Source organism: Trichosurus vulpecula, chromosome 1, assembly GCF_011100635.1.
Source record: "Trichosurus vulpecula isolate mTriVul1 chromosome 1, mTriVul1.pri, whole genome shotgun sequence".
Taxonomy (NCBI): Eukaryota; Metazoa; Chordata; class Mammalia; order Diprotodontia; family Phalangeridae; genus Trichosurus; species Trichosurus vulpecula.
The window spans coordinates 146497180-146516154 of NC_050573.1; the positions used below are offsets into that span (position 1 = coordinate 146497180).

Sequence of the window (18975 nt, forward strand, 5' to 3'; positions counted from 1 at the left end):
AAGTCTTATTTGGCATTTAAAATCATTCTTAATTGGTCTCCAATTTGTCATTTCAAGCTAACATCTAATTACTCCCCCTTGTACACTCTGTGTTCTAGCCACATAGGCCCTCTTAGTGTTCCCTGGGCAAGAGACTCCACCTCCCATATCTTTGCACAGGATGTTCCCCACGTCTAGAATTCTCCTGGACCTTAGTTCCACCTCCTGGAATCCCGTGCTCCCTTTGAGACTCAGCTTAAGTATTAACTTCCTTAATAGGAGTTCCCTGGATCCCTCAATTGTTTGTGTTTGCCCTTCTCTAATGAAATTGTATTTATTTTGTATATGCTTTGTGTTTACTTATTATTATATTTGTTAGGGAAATTGTAAGCTCCTCAGGGCAGGGATTGTTTAATTTTTGTTTTTGAATCCCAATATCTAGCACAATGCCTGGCACATAGTAGGTGCTTAATATTATGAAATGCTTATTGAATTGTTAAGAGTACAGTCTCCAACTTTCAAACTTCCAGTTTCTGTCAAATATGCCACCATCTTTCCAGCATCTCAGCTTTGTAATCTTGGCATTATCTTTGACTCCTTTTTCTATCTCATCCTGGATGTCTGGTCAGTATACTCACTCATCTCCACAACATCTTTCACATCTGACCCCTCCTTTCCACATACACAGCTACTGCCTTACTTAGGTCAGGCCCACATCACCTCTTGTTGAGGTTATCCCAATAACGACCTAGATGGTCTCCTTGCCCCCAGGCTCTCTTCATTCCAGTCCATCCTCCATGTGGCTGCCAAAAGAATTTCCCTTAAACACAGATCTAGCCATAGGACTCCCCTACTCAACCAATTCTAGGGGATTCCTATCACCTCTAGAATAAAATAAAAACTTTTCTGTTTAGCTTTTAAAACTCTTCACAATCTGACCCCAACTTCTCTTTCCAGCTTCATTGTATATTGTTCTCACTCCTTCACTTAATGTACCAGTCAAATTGACCTTCCATTTTTACTCATGATCTCCTCCTCCTGCTGTCCCTGGACCTCTAAAGTCCCTTCTTATTGCTACTTTATAGCATCCCTCTTTTCCTATAATAGGGACTCCAACACCATCTTCTGCATGAACCCTTTCTGGCTTCCCCCAGCTGCTTCAGGCAGCCACCTTGGCAGGAAGCTTTAAATCACCAGCCCTAACCTACCTTTCTAGCTTAGTTGGACATTATTCTCTCTCCCATAGTCTGCATTCCAGGCAACAGGGACATTGTTCCTCCCTTAAGATATTCCATCTCCCTTCTCCATGCCACACCAATGTGTACTGGCTGCCATTCTTGTGTGCCATAATGCACTGCTGCCATTCTTCTGTCTCATCAGAGTCTCTCTGCTCCTTTAAGATGCAGCTCATGCACCCTCTTCTGCATGAAGCCCATCCTGTCCCTCCACCTGCTAGTGGCCTTCCTGTCAGACTACCTTGTATTTGACCACTTTGTGTATATTTGTATCCTTTCATTTTCTACTTATGTTATACTTGTAAATATGTGTCTGTATGTATATGTGTGTGTATATGTATGTATTTGTCTCCATTGTACATTGTAAGAACGCAAGTTTTTTCTAAGTAGAGTTGTTTCATTCTTTGTACTTTTATCCTCAGTGCCTAACAAAGTGCCTGGCCTGGAGGAGGTTTTTAAATAAATACCCTATCTGTCTTGTCTTTTTTCCCATTCTTAGAAATCTGTTATCATTGTGTTCCTAACATATGAAAACACATTCTTGCCTCTACAATTTTGATTATGTTTGGGCAGTCACTTAGACATATGTGATCATTCTCTTAGAATGGAAAGAATGAATTGGTTCTTTATGAGGTAATTATGTCAAGCCAACTTTACTTCCTTTTTTGAGAGGACTGGTAGATCAGAGGAAAAGCATAGACATTTTGTATATGCAGTTCAGATACGCATTTGACAAGTCTCTCATGGTACCCTTCTAGAGAAGATAAACAAATGTGAATTAGATATTAGTCATGAAATGGCTTAAAAGGTTGTTGAACAACTATATCCAGAATCTTGATTAATTGCTGGTGACCTGAAGTGAGGCTTGGCGTAATACCTCTCAAGGACAGAAGTACTTGGTCCTGTTCTGTACAACTTGTTAAATTGGTGATTAGGATAAAGGCTTACAAGCTATAATTATAAAATTTGTAGGCGATAGACAACAATTTAATGACAGAACCAGGATTCAGATGATTACAATAGCCCTAAAGTGATAGACTGAAGCCAAAAAGATGAAGTTTAATGGGTAAGAAATCTAAAGCCATGCATTTAGGGTAAAAGTAAACGTGCAACTCTGTAAGTACAAAATGAGATAGACTTTGATGGCAGTTTGCCTGATAAAGACCTGGGAGTTCTCAGTGGACCATAGGCTTAATATGAGCCAACAATATGATATAGCTGGTAAAAAAAAACTGCAACATTATGTTGCAGGATATCAGAACTATCCTGTCGTTTTCTGTGCCAGTCAGACTCTGTCTTGGGTATTGTTTTCAATTTTGTACACTATACCTCAAGAGGAACTTTGATAATTTAGTGTAGACGACAGATTATTAAATCAAAACCAAGAGACCGGGTTCATAGTCATGACTTAGCCCCTAAATAACTACCATATGATTTGTGTCCCTTTTTTACATCTTGATTTCCTGATCTGTCAAATGAAAAGGTTGTACTAGATTGTTTTCAAGGTCCTTCCCAAAGCTAATATTCTTAATAAATGCTAGCATAGTTCTTTGGCATGTGCCCCTGGGTGTTTATAGATGTTTGTTGAATGAATGATGAATGAATAAGTGGAACTAAAGTATGCAGAAGAGGAGAATTGGGATAGTATGAGGTCTTGAAACTGTGCTATATGAAGAATGTTTGAAAGAATCTGGAAGAGTTAGACCTGAGAAAGGATCAAGAGAATCTAATAGCTATCTTCTCAAGCACTTGAAGATTTGTTATATGAGAAGTGTTAGTAGAATTTTATAGCTTGAAAGGAAAGAACTGGGACCAATGGGTGTGGAAATTATAGGGAGGCTGATTTTGACTAGGGGCAGCTAGATGGCACAGTGGGTAGAGCACTGGGCTTGGAATCAGGAAGACTCATCATGAGTTCAAATTTGAACTCAGAAGCTTAACTAGCTGTGTGTGACCCTGGACAATTCACATGTTTGCCTCAATTCCTCATCTGTAAAATGAAGAAAGAAATGGCAAACCACTGCAGTATCTCTGCCAAGAAAACCTTAAATGGGGTCATGAAGAGTTGAGCATGACTGAACAATAAGATTTTGACTCTACATATAAAAGGACTACCTAATAGTAATTAGAACTAACAATAGAAAGAACTGCTGTTAGTAAGCTCCTTACATTTAGATGTATACAGTCACAGGCTCTCTAACATTATGTCAGGGCTGTTATAGAAGTAATTACCACATTGAGTGGAAATTTTGTCAGGATCAGTGGTCTCCAAACTTTTTTGATCATACTCTCCATCAGTAAAAGATTTTTGAGTATTACTGCCCTATGTAAGTAGATGTATATGTATTTACAAATTATATATATATACTACTCTAATAATAATTATTTTTTTAAAATAATACTTTATTTTCCCCCAATTACATGGTAACAATTTTTAACATTTTTTAAGGTTTTTATTTCCAAATTTTATCCCTTTCCTCCTTCACTCCCCACTCTCTGAGATGATAAGCAATCTGATATAGGTTATATATGTGTAACCATGTATACCATTTCCACGTTATTCATTTTGTACAAGAAGACTAGAATTTAAAAAAAAAAGAAAGAAAGAAGGTGAAAAATAGTAAGCTTCAGTCCATATTCAGACAACATTAGTTCATTTCTCTGGAGTCAGCGTTTTTCATCATGAGTTCTTTGGGATTATCTTGGATCATTGAATTGCTGAGAATAGTTAAGTCGTTCACAGTTCTTCATTGTACAATATTGCTATTGCTGTGTACAATGTTTCCCTGGTTCTGCTCACTTCACTTTGCATCAGTTCATGCTAGTCTTTCCAGGCTTTTCTGAAATTATCCTGCTTGTCATTTGTTATAGCACAATAATATTCCATCACAATCTTATAGCACAGCTTGTTTAGCCATTCCCTAATCAATGGGCATTCCCTTAATTTCCAATTCTTGATCACCACAAAAAGGGGTTCTGTAAATATTTTTGTATAAGTAGATCTTTTTCCTTTTTAAAAAAATCTCTTTGGGATACAGACCTAGCAGTGGTATTGCTGGATCAAAGAGTATGCCCAATTTTGTAGCCCTTTGGGCATAGTTCCAAATTGCTTTCCAGAATGTTCTCAGTTCACAACTCTACCAACTCTAATAATTATTTATATTATAAGCCTTATACAAATGTAGAAAATTTAAAAATATGAGCTAAAGTTGAAATGGCATTTGATTCGAGGGTCAGTAAAGAGCCACTGGGGTTTACTGAATGGGGATGTGGCATGGTCAGATCTGTGCGTTAGGAAAATCACTTTGGCAACTGTGTGGAAGATGGATTGGAGAGGGGAAACATTTGAGTTGGGGGTAGACCAATTAGGATGCTATCATAAGCTCAGGTCCTGAACTATGGTGATGGCTGTGTGAGCAGAATGAAGGCTGTGACACAAGAAATGCTGTGAAGGAAGAAATGACAAGATTTGCTAAATGATTGAGTGTGTGGTGTGAGGAGTCAGGATTAACACCAACGTTGCAAACCTGAGGGATTGTAAGGAGAGTGGTGCTCTCAACAGAGATTAGTAGCTTCAGAAGGGAAGGTTCTGTTTTGGGCAGATTGAGTTTGAGATGCCCTTGGGACATCAAATTTGAAATGTCCAAAACATAGTCACTGATGTATAAATAGAACTCAAGAGAGAGCCTAGGGCAGGATATATAGATTTGAGTTATTTCCATAGAAATGATGAGCTCAGAAGTCATGAGGTGATGTGGAGAGGCAGGAAGGGGCAAGGCTTGGGGATGTCATAGGAGGAATAGGATGGCGATTTTTGCCTGATTAACTGCTGAGGATCCTTGAATCATGTTAGTCTATAACTGCCTTAGAGGTCCATGGCAGTGATAGTCACATGGGAGAGGGAGAATAAGGGTGAGTGTTGAAATTAGTTGATAGAGTTACGTAGAGATAAGCTATTGGTGGGAGGTGATATGGGGCCCATCTTGCCATCCTCTAATTGGTTGGTTTTATAGTCCCTGGCAGGAAGCCTGTGGAAATTATTCTGTGGCCCTCACTTTGGATACCACTAGCCTAGATAAGGCGGGGATTCTTGACCTGGGCTACATGAATATGAACTTTTTAAGAAAAATATTTTGATAACCATATTATACAATTAGTTTCCTTTGTTATCCTGTGTGTTTTGTTTTTCATTTGAAAAGATTCTAAGAAGAGGTCGGTGGGCTTTATGAGCTTGCCAAAGGGTTCCATAACACACAAAAAAGTCAAGAACCTCTGCTCTGAGGGCTTTTCCAGCTCTAGATTCTATGATTGTTTTTAGGTGCATTACTTTTATCTTCCCAACTAAACTATAAGCCTTTCTTGAACATAAATATCTTGTAGAACCCACTGCTTTTACTTTCACGCCTTCCTTGCAGGACATCTGTATAAACTTTCTCTCTGTACTCCTGTTTCAAAAGTAACAACACACAGTATGGAGGTAATAAATAGACATAGTCAATGCACATTTATTAAGCATTTAGTGTATGGTGGGCCCTGGGCTAAGCACTGGGGATACAAATAGAAGCAGAAAGATAGCCCCTGCCCTCAAGAAGCTTACATTCTAATGGGGGAAGACAACCCTTAAAAAGAAGCTGACAAAAGGGACTTTAGAGATCACATTCTCTCATTTTACAGATGAGGTAACTTGGACTCAGAAAAATTAAATTACTTGCCAAAGTTGGATAGCTGTTAATGGCAGAGTTTGGAACTAGGACCCAGATCTTCTAATTCCCACTGAAGTGTTTTTTTTTCCACCATTTCCACTGTATTGCTTCCCTTGGGATATATTGTAGGATCCAAGAATTGATGGCTAGTAACCACCCCCAAGTTATTTTTGATGAGGGGAATCAGGGACAGTTGCCACTATTATAAATGATTATGGCACTTTCCAAATTCTAGCTTTCATAACTTCATTCTTTTTGTTCATATGCCAAGCTTACATTCAGATATTGTTTTCATTTGGTGTCTGGGAGGTTTCTTTGCTGTCAACTCTTTCTGTACAAGTGTTTGCTTATTAAGATTTCTTCTATATTGGAGTGTGAAACATTTCTTTTTGTTTTGTGTATTTTATGTGCAATGAGTGTTGTGGGGTTGAGTAGACGGGCCCACATAGAGATTTAGGTTGGTCCTTTGTGGGTGGTTTAGAATGTTTGTGACACTTATGGTTTGCAGAAGCTGGAGGGGTGGCCTGCTCTATACCCCTGCAAGGATAGGTATGTCATATGTCTGCCAGACCATGCTCAGCTATGTGCCTTTGGAATTTTACCATAACTTTTTTTTTTCACTGATCTTAAGCATATTTTTTGAGCTATAAACTATTATAATTTATTACAGCTTTTCTAAAAAGTTATGTGGATTGTTGGGGAGCAGGAAGAATGATTTTGGCAATTTTTTTCATTTTTGTTGAGGATGAAGAAAAAAAGTAGGAGGATAAGGGTGTAAGTAACCATTTTTTTCCCCTTACCAAAGTTTAAAGGTTCTAAGGTTAACTTAACTTTTTCAAAGATATCAGCAACATTCTAGATACAGAAGATTTTATGTTTGTGGCAACCAGGGTGCTCTTTTGCATGCCTTCTTCATGTTTGAAAGTAGGACACAAAAGAGCTTTGTTAGCTCTAGGATAAAAGATAAATGATATTTACTTCCGTCCCATTATTCTATGGGCCTAATAGGTTATGATCAGACATTTACAAAGACAAAATATAAATTTAAATGAAAAGAAATTGTTATTGGTAATTAGCTTGTCATATTTAGTCAGCTGTTTTTCGTTCACTGATTTGAGTGCATTTAAAAAGTGGAGCTCTGGAGCTCTGGAGATAGAGTTGGAACAGAGATGAACATGTACTAAATTAATCTAGTCATTAGTTTTTAATTTAAATACTGTTCAGCTAAATAATTTGGCATCCAGAAAATTTCACTGGTTAGCTGTTTAAGCACATCAATAATTACTCCCAGGTTATGGGTTTGGCTTTTTTTGCCTCCTTTTTAAAGAAATTTAGAAACAACAATTTATTGTGGCAAATATATTTTCATGCACTTGATTTTTTTGTGTGAAAATCTTTTTCACACATGGATGGTTAGTACGACAAAGTTAACTTTCATCACCTTCAGGTCAGTTCATTTTAGAACGTTTGGAATGAAATAAATATCCTTTTAAAATAATACATTTGATTAAAGAAAATCAGTCTTAGCCGCTTGTTTGAGGGATCTAGTTTTGATACTTAAACTGAAGATTTTGTTGTTGGTTAAGCAAGAGAAAAAGTTAGTTGTTATGTGAAGTCTTCTCTATTTGTTTTTTTTTTTTTTTGATGAAAAGACTCCTGATATGTGAAATTTTATTCTTTCTCACTGGACTAGGCTGACTTTGGGAATAATACTTATAAGATTTAGAAGGCTTCCAAATCAATATATAGAAGGTAAAGGACATATGTGGGAGGAAGATTTGTGAAAGTGAGAGACAAATCTTGCTAAAGAGAGGGAGGATTGTAGTTTAGGGTCAAAGACAAAAGGCAAATTCTTCTGCCTCTCCTGGTTTGCAGGATTTAGTTGAGTATGTGTGTCTTGTGCTTTCTGCCCCATGGGAGGGGCCCTGGGAAGTATAGGTATTTGCAAAGATCCTGGCAGGTAAGCTAGATGAGGGTGACCAAAATGAGTCTGGAAAGTTTTGGAGGACCTACTCAGTTGGTTTAGCCTGGAGAAGAAAAGAGCAAAGAGAGTTAGGTTATCTGTCTAAAAACATTTGAAGGACTCAAGTAGAAAAAAGAACATATTTGTTCTGTATTCCTTAAAAAGTCCAAGTGGAACCAGTAAGTAAAAGTTATAAAGAGGCAGATTTAGACTCAAACTAAGGAAGGATTTTCTAATGCCCAGGCCTGTCCTCCAAAGGCTGCCCTAATTTGGGAGGACTGACAATGAGATCCTTTTCAGTGAAGATATTTAAGTAGATTGGATGATCCACCATCAGTGATGTTGTAGAAGAGATATTCACTTTGTTTAAAGTTGGGCTATGGGTGGTACAGTGGTGTGAACTTGAGGAAAATTACTTTACTTTTTATTAGTAATTAGTAAATTTAGTTTAATTAGTTAAAATTAGTAAAATGAGTAATTAGTAATTACTTTACTTTTTATTCCTTAGTTTCTTTGTAAAATAAAGTAGGGATCACAGATTTAGAGCTGGAAAGGAACTTCTGTGTCCACCTAGTCCAACCTTCTTGTTTTCCAGAGGAGGAAACAGGCTCAGAGAAATGAGAAGACTTGCCCAGGTCACACAGCCAGGTCTTCCTGACTCCATGTTTAGCACTCCATCTGTTATGCCAAAGAGTCTTAACCTAGGGTTTGTGAACTTTTTTTTTTAATTTCACAAGCATTTCAATAGAATTGATTTTCTTTGTAATCCCGTGCATTTTATTTTATGCATTTAAAAACATTATTCTGAGAAGGGATCTATGGGCTTCACCAGACTGTCAAAAGGGTCTATGACACAAAGAAGGTTAAGAACCCCGGTACTATGCCATGTTGCCTCTGATGATATCCCAGATGATCTTTTAAGTCCCCTCAGTCCTCTAAATTGATATGCTTTGTGATCTCTACCTCTTAAGTTCTAGAAATGATATGAATTGAATGGTAATAAATATTAGAATCTGAGACAAGAAGAGATTTCAAGAAGTTATCTGTTCCAGCTCCCAGCCTTTAAGCTAGATGAATGTTTTAAGTCATTCAGGACAGATATGTATGCTTGTTTTCTTCCTGAAGACCTTTAGGAGTCCTTTGGGAATAGCTGATTATCATGAGTTTTAATTTACACCCATTTTTTTCCTGCTTAATTTTCTGTGGACATAGAGAACAATTGTTCATCATACTCTTTAAAAAATACTTCATATTCTTGAACAGAATAACTCCTGGGAATATTGTGGCCATTCACTGTGAGCTCCTTATTTTCTACTTCTCTCAGAATTTTTTCTCGTTTTTACCTCACTCTTCATTTTCTCCAGCACTTGATTAGGAGGTGGCCCTTCTTGTCAAGGCTAGGCTTTGACATATACTCCTCTCATCCCCTCCTAACTTCTTCAGCAGATTGCCACCTCATTTCCTTTCCCTTCTGATCTCTAACGAGGCTCTTTCTATAGGGTTCCTTCCCTATTAACTTCAAAGATGCTCAGGTGTCTCCTGTCTTTAAAAAAAAACTATGACTAGACCGTACCAATTCACTCAAGCTGTTGTCCTAGATCCCTCCTATTTCTTAGCCAAACTCTTAGAAAAAGTTATATAGACATATTGTCTTCACTTCCTCTCTTCTCACCTCTTTGTTATTAGCATTTTCGTTTTGACTTCATCATCAATCAACTGAAACTTCTCTCAAAAATTATCAATGATCTCTTAATTACCAAAGAATATCTTCAGGTTTTTCCCCCCAGTTCTCATCCTTCTTGACATCTCTGCTGTATGTGACATTGCTGACCACCTGCTCTCGCTGGATCTTCTCTTCTTCTCTCTGGCTTTTAGTGATTATTACTCTCTCTGTTAGTTCTTCTGCTAACTATCTGACTGCTTCTTCTCTGTCTGCTTTGCTGGCTGATCATCCATATCATGTCCTCTAACTGTGGATGTGGCGGGGCTCTGCCCTGGGCCCTCTTCTCTCTACATACTTTCACTTGTATTGACCTCATCAGTTCTTATGGGTTTAATTATCTTCTCTATGCATGTGATCCATAGCTCTCCATACCTAGTTCAAGTCTCCTGCCCTATAGTTGCTCTTCACCAACTACCTGTTTAGACAATTCAAACTAGATTCCTCAGAGAAAACTCAAACTCAGCATGCCCCAAACAGAATTCATTATTTTTTCCACAAAATCTTCTCCTCTACCAAATTTCCCTATGTTTGTTGAGGGTACGGCCATTCTTCTAAAATCCCAGGTTTGTAACCTTGGCATTATTCTTGATTCCTCATTCTTCCCCAACTCACATATTCAATCTATTGCCAAATCCTGCTGTTCCTGCCTTCATGTCCCTTGTATCCTACCTCTCCTGTTTACTGACAAAACTACATTAGTTCAGGAGACTTCATCACCTTTCACCTTTCCCTCCAAACCAACTTCTGAAATTACCTCTTTCTGTTGAGGTCACCACCATTCTGCCAATCACCTAGGTTTATAAGCTTGGTGTTATCTCTGACTCTTCCCCCCACATCTCTAATCAGTTACCAACTCTTGTCATTTCTACTTCCATATCATCTCTTACATTTAACCCTTTCTCCTTTCAGAGCCCACCACCTTAGGTCAGGGCCTTGTTATCTATTACCTAGACTAGTGGTTTTCAAATAGTGTTTGGCAGACTCCTGGGGGTCCTCAGGACTCTTTCATTGCATCTACAAAGTCAAAACTAGTTTCGTAATACTACCACGACATAATTTTTCCAACTACTTATCTGTGTGAGGCCATATTGTTTTCATATACAACATATCACAACAGATTAAATGCAGAAGCAGATATGTAAATCCAGCTGTCTTCTATTAAGCCTGATACAAAAGAGATTTGCAAGAATATGTAGAATAATGCCACTGTTCTCACTAAATTTTTCTTGTTTTGGAAAATGTTTTTCAAAAAATGTTACATTAATATGTAATGGGTTTATTATTTTTAAATGAATAAATATTAAAATTTATCATTTTGAATTTCTAATATGGTAAGTATTGATATAGTCCACATAAATAAACAAAAGCTCTTTGGGTCCTCAATGACTTTTAAAAGTGTAAAGGGGTCCCGAGGCCAAAAAGTTTGAGAACTACTCATTTAGACTACTGTAATGGCCTCTTAATCGTTCTGTCCTATTCAAGTCTTTCTTCAATCTATCCCTCCATGCCGCTGCCAAAGTAATTTTCCTTATGGGAGAATCTAGCCATGTCCTTCTCCTGATCAATAAACTACAGTAGTTCTCTATCGTCTTTAGGATAAAATGTACACTCTGTTTGGCTTTTTAAAAGCCCTTCACCAATTTGGCCCCAACTTCTCTTTTCAAACCCATTTTAACTTTAGTGTGCTACACTTTGCAGTCCAATCACCAATCAAGAGCTTCTCTCTTTCTCTCCCCGCTCTCCTCTTTTGTCCTCTCCCCTCTCCTTTCTCCTCTCTCCCTTTGCTCTTCCCACCCCCAATACCTGGAATGAGCTTCCTCTTTACTCCACTGCTTCACAGAATCCCTCACTTGTTTCAAAACATAGCTCAACATCACCTTCTCCATTACAACTTTTATATACATGCTGTCTCCCCCTATTGAATGTAAGCTCCTTGAGGGCAGGGACTTAACATTTTTGTATTTTTTTCCCAGCATCCAGTACAATTCCTGGGATATAGAAGGTGATTAGTTAATACTTATTGATTGTTAATTCAATTGATCCCCTAGCTTGTTCTTTTCTAAGTTAAAATTTCCCTGCATGACTTATTTTTCATCCTTTTGATAGCTTTTGTTGCTTTTCTATGGATCAGATCTCTCTATGTCCTTTTTAGTTATGACCAAGATTGTGCAGGATTCTCTAATAAAGATTTGATTAATTCAGACTATAATAGAAAGAGTGCCCTTCAGTTTTTGAATATTTTACCTATTTTAAATATAGCCTGTCATCCTTTTGGCTTATTTCATAGTAGCCCAAAGTAACAGAGACTTGTACTTGTGCCCTTGTAGAAGTCTTGAATAATTTAGTTGATAATCTCATTCTAGAGTCATGAGACTGATAAGAATATGAAAAGGCAGATTCTTTATGGAATTCTCTTTTGTCAGGAATTTATATTATCTTAGAAGATAACATATTCTATTTCAAAATTCAATTTAACAAGCATTTATTAAACACTTACCATTTGCAATACCTTATGATTCAGAGAGAAATTCCACACATTTCCTTAATTATAAAGGACATTAATCTATTATATACATTTGGGTTTCATTTCTTAGCATAAAAAAATTTTCCCACAAATACTAAATTACATATTCGTTTTTTATGATAGGTGAAACATTTCCTTGATTTTCCTTTCCAATGCTATGGATATATATGTATGTATATGTTTCTGGCCAGTTGCTTTCCTGAATATTTTATACATTTTTACATTTTAGAAATTAATTCTCTTAGTAACTGATTCTAGTGTGTCTAGTGTCTAACAGGAATCCCTGCCATGAATTCCTTCATTTTGTCTAACCTAAATCCCTTGGACTTTAGTTGAAATCTTTTCCCTCTTGTCTGTCTGTACTCAAGCATCTCAGAGGACAGCTGATTTTCTTCACTTGTATAAGAGTTCTTCATAGTCAGTTCAGTTCAACAAACATTTTTAAGCACTTGCTGTGTGTGAGGCACCTCTTTAGGCACTGGGGATTCAAAGATGAAGAAAAGAAAAAAGTACCTTCCCTCAAGGGACTTACATTCTGCTTCAATGTATACAATGGGTATACAGATAAGGAAAGAAAAAATAATTTAAGAAGAGAGAAAGCACTAACAACGAACATATATGTTTTAAATGGTTATTTAACACATCCTTAGACTGGTTTTCTACAAGAAGAATCTCTAGTTCTCTTTAATCTTGTCTATAGTTCTTATATTCTAATTCTTCCAGTCTTTGTGACTTCCCTATAAAAACTTTCCACATTTTTCACATCCCTGTTTAATTGTGGAGATCAGAACTAGGGCAGTTGGTAGATGGAAGAGATAGCAGTAGTGGCTGGGTATTTCTAATCTTCTGCCATCCTTCTCCATAGCACAAATGACATTGTAGTGTAAGCTGGTGTTGCCCTTGGCTTCCGTGTCTCACTACTTGTCAAGAAGCTCAGGTATTTGCTTGCTCTATTTTGGGTCTCATTGTGGTGACATTTCACATCAGTAAACTTGTCCAAGAAATAATAATAATCTAGAGCAGATTTATCAAACTCATCTGCAAAACTCTGGAGAGTGGCCAGAACCAGATTAAAGTGTAATGGGCAATTATTTAACAAATAAAACAAATAATAAATAAAAATACATAGATATGACATAGATAATGATAATCTGTGGTTTTCTAAGATAAGTCCTGCAGGGATTTGAATTTGACACCACTGATCTAGAGAAAATGTCTCCATTTTTCAAAAGCAAAATCATGCTTAAAATGGGTATAAATGATTGCATAAAAGCATAGATTTAAAGCTGAAAGGGATTGTATATTCCAGCACCCTCATTCCACAGATGAGGAAAATAATACCCAGTAAAGAAAATGGCTTGGTCACAGAAATAGCATGATGGCAGTGCTGGCATTTGAACTCAAGTGATAACCCTAATCTCTTGTTCTTTCCACTGGGTCATACTTTATTCCTATGAATAAAATGTAATTGAACAAATAAAAATTAGGTCTAGATAGACATGTTAAAAATGTATTCAATGTCAGTTCATCTTTATCCTTTTTTAATAGACTTGGTATTGAATTTTTAACCTTTGCTTCAACCATTCAACAATCTGGCTGTACCTCTGGTAGCTGATTCTGAAGTGACTCCAACATTAGTAACTAGTCATTTCTTGTCTATTAAGATAAGGTCACTTTTACTTTTTGTTGTGATGTTTGTTGATTGCAGTCTCTATCATTTTTTGACTTTACGTCTAAGTAGTTTATAAACCATTGATTTCATATGTTGATACTGAACCATATTTTCCAGCATACTTTTTGCTACCTACTTTTGTGCCCTTCACCTTGACATCATCAAATATTAATATATATGTTGACTTAGTTTGGAATATCTTTCAGGGTTTTCATAGTTTTTCATCTCTTCATATTTTGTAACAGATGTTACCAATAAGATGTACTTAGCTTCATGCTGGTCTGTTTACTCATAATGAGCTATGAGCCCAGAAAAAGTGAAGTGACCAAGCATCCTATGAAATGATATTTCTTATTGCCCTTGGATGCATAGTGAATCCAATGACTTCAGCTCCTTTAATCATCTCCCTAAGGAGAACCTCTGATCTGTTCTTCCATTTAGCTACCATTTCTTTATCTTCTAGTTTCATTCATAACAAGAATTTCAATGTGATTGTAATTTACTCTCTCTAGGGCAGTAGTTTTTTTAACTTGTTGGTCAGTATCACTCGAAGATCTAACATTTACCATACTAACAGCCAAGATAATATTTGTAAACAGTCTAAAAATGATGCAATTCTTAGAATTCTCTGTTCCCTTTTTCCTAATTTTGATATAGTCACCGCAGAAGTAACCACTGGTTCATCTTCCTGCCTCAAGTCTCTCCGCTATCTACCACTCAGCTGACAAAATGATCTTCTTTAAGTGCTGGTCTGACTGTATCACCCCCTCCAGCTCACTAAATCCATTGGCTCTCTATTACATTATTATTATATTATATTTGATACAGAATCAAATATAAAATCCTCTAGCTGGCTTTTAAGTAAGCCTTTTACAATTTGGCCCCTTCATGCCTTTTCGGTCTTACACTTTACTACCCTCTGTCAACTCTATAAGCTACATTGGCCATTTTGCTGTTTCTGGCATCCAATACACTGTCCCATGCCTTTTTTCCTGCCTGTCCTCAATGCCTAGAATTTCTTCCCTCCTTGCTTCCACTCCCCAGCTTGCCTGGCTTCCTTCAAAACTCTCCTCAAATCCCACCTTCTCTAAGATGACTCCCCTAGTCTCCTCTACTAAAAAGTATACTATCTAGTGTACTCTGAGATTACCCTACATTTGTGCTTGATATATTTTGTATGTAGTAGCTGTTTTATATTTTCTTTCCTATTAGAAAGTGAACTACTTGAGGCTGAGAACAAAGGTTTTGCCTTTTTAAAAAATCTCCGTTGTTTAGCACAGGGCTTAATAAATGCTTGATGATGATGGTGGTGGTGGTATTACACAGAACTGAAGGCCATTCTGTATTTTTATCTTTTTCATGGGTTACTATAGCTGAACTTGTAGTGATGAAGCTCTTTGTTTCGCTAGGAAAGTCTTTGTGTAATATAAATGTAATTTCCTTGAAAGCAAGGACTAGTTTTTTGTTTTGTTTTTGTTTTTTTATCTTGAGTGCCTACCATATGTATTTGGATGCTTTGTATGTAGTTGGTGTTTTATAAACGTTTATTAGATTGGGCTTAATACACATAGCCTGCTGTTGGTATAATAGTCACAGCCTTTTTCACCTTGTTAAAATATGTCAGAACTTGTGTTCCATTGACCTAGCCTTTCAAGAGTTCAGCTTCACTTCTACACTGGAATAAGGCATAGAGTAGGACTTTTGTGGAGATGGTTCAATTCAGCTAACAGTTTTTTAAATGGGTGCTACACACGAGGAAGATGATAAGGGACAATGTTGCCCTCAAGGAACTTATTATGTTCTAATGGGAGGATATAACATATATATATATATATATATATATGTATGTATGTATATACACACACACATTTAAAACCTGGAGTTATTAGCCAAGGTAGAGTAGGTGATGGGCCAAAGGACAACCAAGTGCTCTGAGAATTTTGAGGAAAGAGAGATAATTTTCATCCCTTGAAAAAGATAGTCAAGGATAGGGATGACATTTGAATTGGGCCTTGGAGAGAACTTCAGCAGATGGAAACTCGGGTTGGTGAGAGTCTATTCTAAACATGGAATTAGTATGAAAAAGACATCAAGATGTGACGAGAAAGGACAGGATGAGAAAAGAATGTGGAACAGAGCCCAGCACCCTATTTACCAGTTTGTCTGAAATATAGGATACTTAAAGGGAAGTAATATGAGATAGGGTTAAACAGGTAGGTTTGAAGCCAGATGGTAGAGGGTCATGGTTCAAATTTCTTGTGGTAGGCATGGGAAGCCACTGAATGTTTTGAGTAGAGGAATGCTACCAAATAACAGTAGTAAGTTGTTACCTTTTAAAATTTAAAAATTGTTTTTAATTAATAATCATATTTTTTCTTCCCCCTGACTTCCCCACCCCCACAAGGCTCCCTTCCCCACCACAAAACCTTGTAACAAATTGTGTAGTTGATCAAGCAAAAGCAAATTCCTGCATTGGCCATGTCCAAAACACATATGTCTCATTCTTTATCTTGAGTCTGTCGCCCATCAGGAGATGGGTACTGTGCTTCATCATTGTCCTTCTGGATTTGTGGTTTATCACTTACTCTTCAAGTGTGCGTTAAATGATACCCTTATGGTGTGGAAATATCAGTGCCTTTTCAAAATTAGTATTTTGCCAAGTCATCAGGAAACAGTTTACTTCAGAGATATTAAACTCAAATAGAAACGGGAGGCACTAAGCACACTTGGGAGTATTGTGGGCCAGGTGTTTGACACCTCTGGTTTACTTGACTGTGGAACTTTTTGTAAAGACCTTAAGTTAGGAGGATTTCCTGAGACAGTCTTTTCCACTTTGGCACAGCTCAGATTGTTATAAAGTTTTTCTTAATGTTGAGTCTAAATCTGCCTCTCTTCAATTTCCATCCATTGCTCCCAGCGCCACCCTCTGGAGCCAAGCAGAATGAGGCTAATATCCTCTTCCACATGATGGGCTTTCAAGTCCTTAAATGTATGTAACATAAGCTTCCTAAGTCTTCTTTAGTCTCCTCAGATGATTTTCATATGGTATGATCTCAAGACACTTGGCCGTCTCTCCACACTAAGCTCTCCATCTTATCAATATCCTTCCATGTTGAACATAATATCCATGTAATTCAAATTCACATGTAAGGAAGTCATCAGATGACAAGGTAGACTTAGAAGATGAAATTCTTACAACAAAAGTTATGATTCTAAATAAATCATATCCTGCTTTATGGCAAGTTTTTGTACTAGTAAACCTAGAAATCCTGTGATATTTTGGAAGAACTATCTTTTGGTCACATCTTATGTGACCAACTTGATGAGCTCGGTTCTTTCCTTTCAGGCAAGAGGAGATTGAAAGGGGTAGAAGGTGTAAAAAAGTCTTCTTTCCTCTCTCATCCTTTCTCAGTGATTCATCCTTCCCACAAGAGTGTACCATTGAAACCAAATTTTGCAAGTTTATGAGATGCACATAGCTTAGGTGAAATGGCCAGATGGGAGAATCACCGCTATGGTATTCCCTAATTCTATCTAATGGCCTAATTGCATTTATGAGGCTATAATGGTGCCACAGTCTCAGGCCAATAACTTTTTAAGCTTTTCTCATGCCTTCTAAAAAGGAATTTGAATTTCTGGAATTTTTTTTAAATCCTTTAGTTTACTTTCATATGTATATAGGTAATGAGTTTTCTCAGCTTTTTATTTTTTTTAAAAAATATGATGTTTAAAACATTTCTTTTTCAGACTTTTTCAGAAGCAATTAGATTTAATGTGGATTATGGAGTTTTTGAAGTAGTTAATGATGCTCCTAACCTTATAGAAAAGCAACTAAAAAGAATCCTACATGAACAGAAACCTCGAAATCCCATTTATGATGTTGTAAGAAAAGAAAAATGTGTGGTGACATCTGATAAATTAAATGTCTCTCCTGAAGAAGATACTATAAAGATCAACTATAATATTATGGTAAGAAATTAAATTTGAATTAAAATTAATTGCTTAAAATAAAGTATTTTATGGAATTAAGTTCTGGGACTTGAGGGGTCTTTTTCCATTTAAGAAACTATGCTGATGCTTACACAGTTACTCAGTGATTTCTCAGTTGTTCATAAGTATCTGAGATCCAAATAAATATTGATAGTGCCTCTTTGCTGTGCAAAAGTTTTGTTTACTTTGCACAAACAAAGCCAATGCAACCAAGATTAGGAGGGAAGCAGAAAACTGGGAAAGGATTTTTACAATCAGTGTCTCTGATAAAGGCTTCATTTGACTCTAAAATATCTCCATGCAATGCCTTAGAAACACAGTTTGGGTATAAACTCAACTAGATTTCTTGAAAGAAATGGAACAAGTTAAAAGTTTTTTTTAAAAAAAGAGTTTAAAATGTTTTTATAAGTGGAATGAGAGTGCTGGAGAAAAAAAATTGGAAGAGAAATGTGACCTATGGAAGAAGAATAAGAGAGAGAATTAACAACTTGGTCCAAGAGGTACAAAACTTTGCTTAAATAACAAACTTCCTAAAAATTAGAATGGACTAGTAGAAGCCGATGACTCCATGAGGCAACAAGAAACATTAAAACAAAGTCAAAAGGCTGAAAAAACAGAAGAAAATGTAAAGTATCTCATAACAAAAACAATTGTTCTGAACACTATGACCTCCTCAAAAAGCTTTGACATCATATTTCAAGAAATCTTAAAAATAAAACCTTAAAATCTTAAAAGAAAATTGCCCAGCTCTCTTAGAACTAGAAGGAAAAGTGGAAATAGAACCCATCAGTCACCTCCTGAAAGAAACTCCTAAATAAAAACTCCTAGGAACATCATAGCCAAAATCCAAAGCTTTCAGGTCAACCAAAAAAAAAATACTGCGCACTACTAGAAAGAAAAAAGTCAAGTGCTAAGGAGCCACAGTTAGAATCACATACGATTTAGCAGTCACTATTATAAAGGAGCAGAGATTTGGCTATGATATTCCAGAAGGCAAAAAAAAAATGCCTTTACAGGGAAAAAATAGATCCATAATGAAATAGAAGTCTTCTAAGCATTCTTGATGAAAAGACCAGAGCTTCACAGAAATACTGAAATTCAAACATGAGTGAAGAGAACATAAAAAGGCAAACATGGATGGGCAATGATGAAGGAGTATACACAGATAAAACTGCTTACATTCAAA

At 36.6% G+C, this 18975-nt stretch overlaps 1 protein-coding gene across 1 annotated transcript in view; it reads left to right on the forward strand.

The window, feature by feature from the left end:
- Window positions 1-18975, forward strand: part of RGS22 (regulator of G protein signaling 22) — a 162682-nt gene that overhangs the window by 10600 nt on the left and 133107 nt on the right. The window contains 1 exon segment of the mRNA XM_036740854.1: window positions 17547-17768. Within this exon segment, the coding sequence (XP_036596749.1) occupies window positions 17547-17768 (222 nt within the window).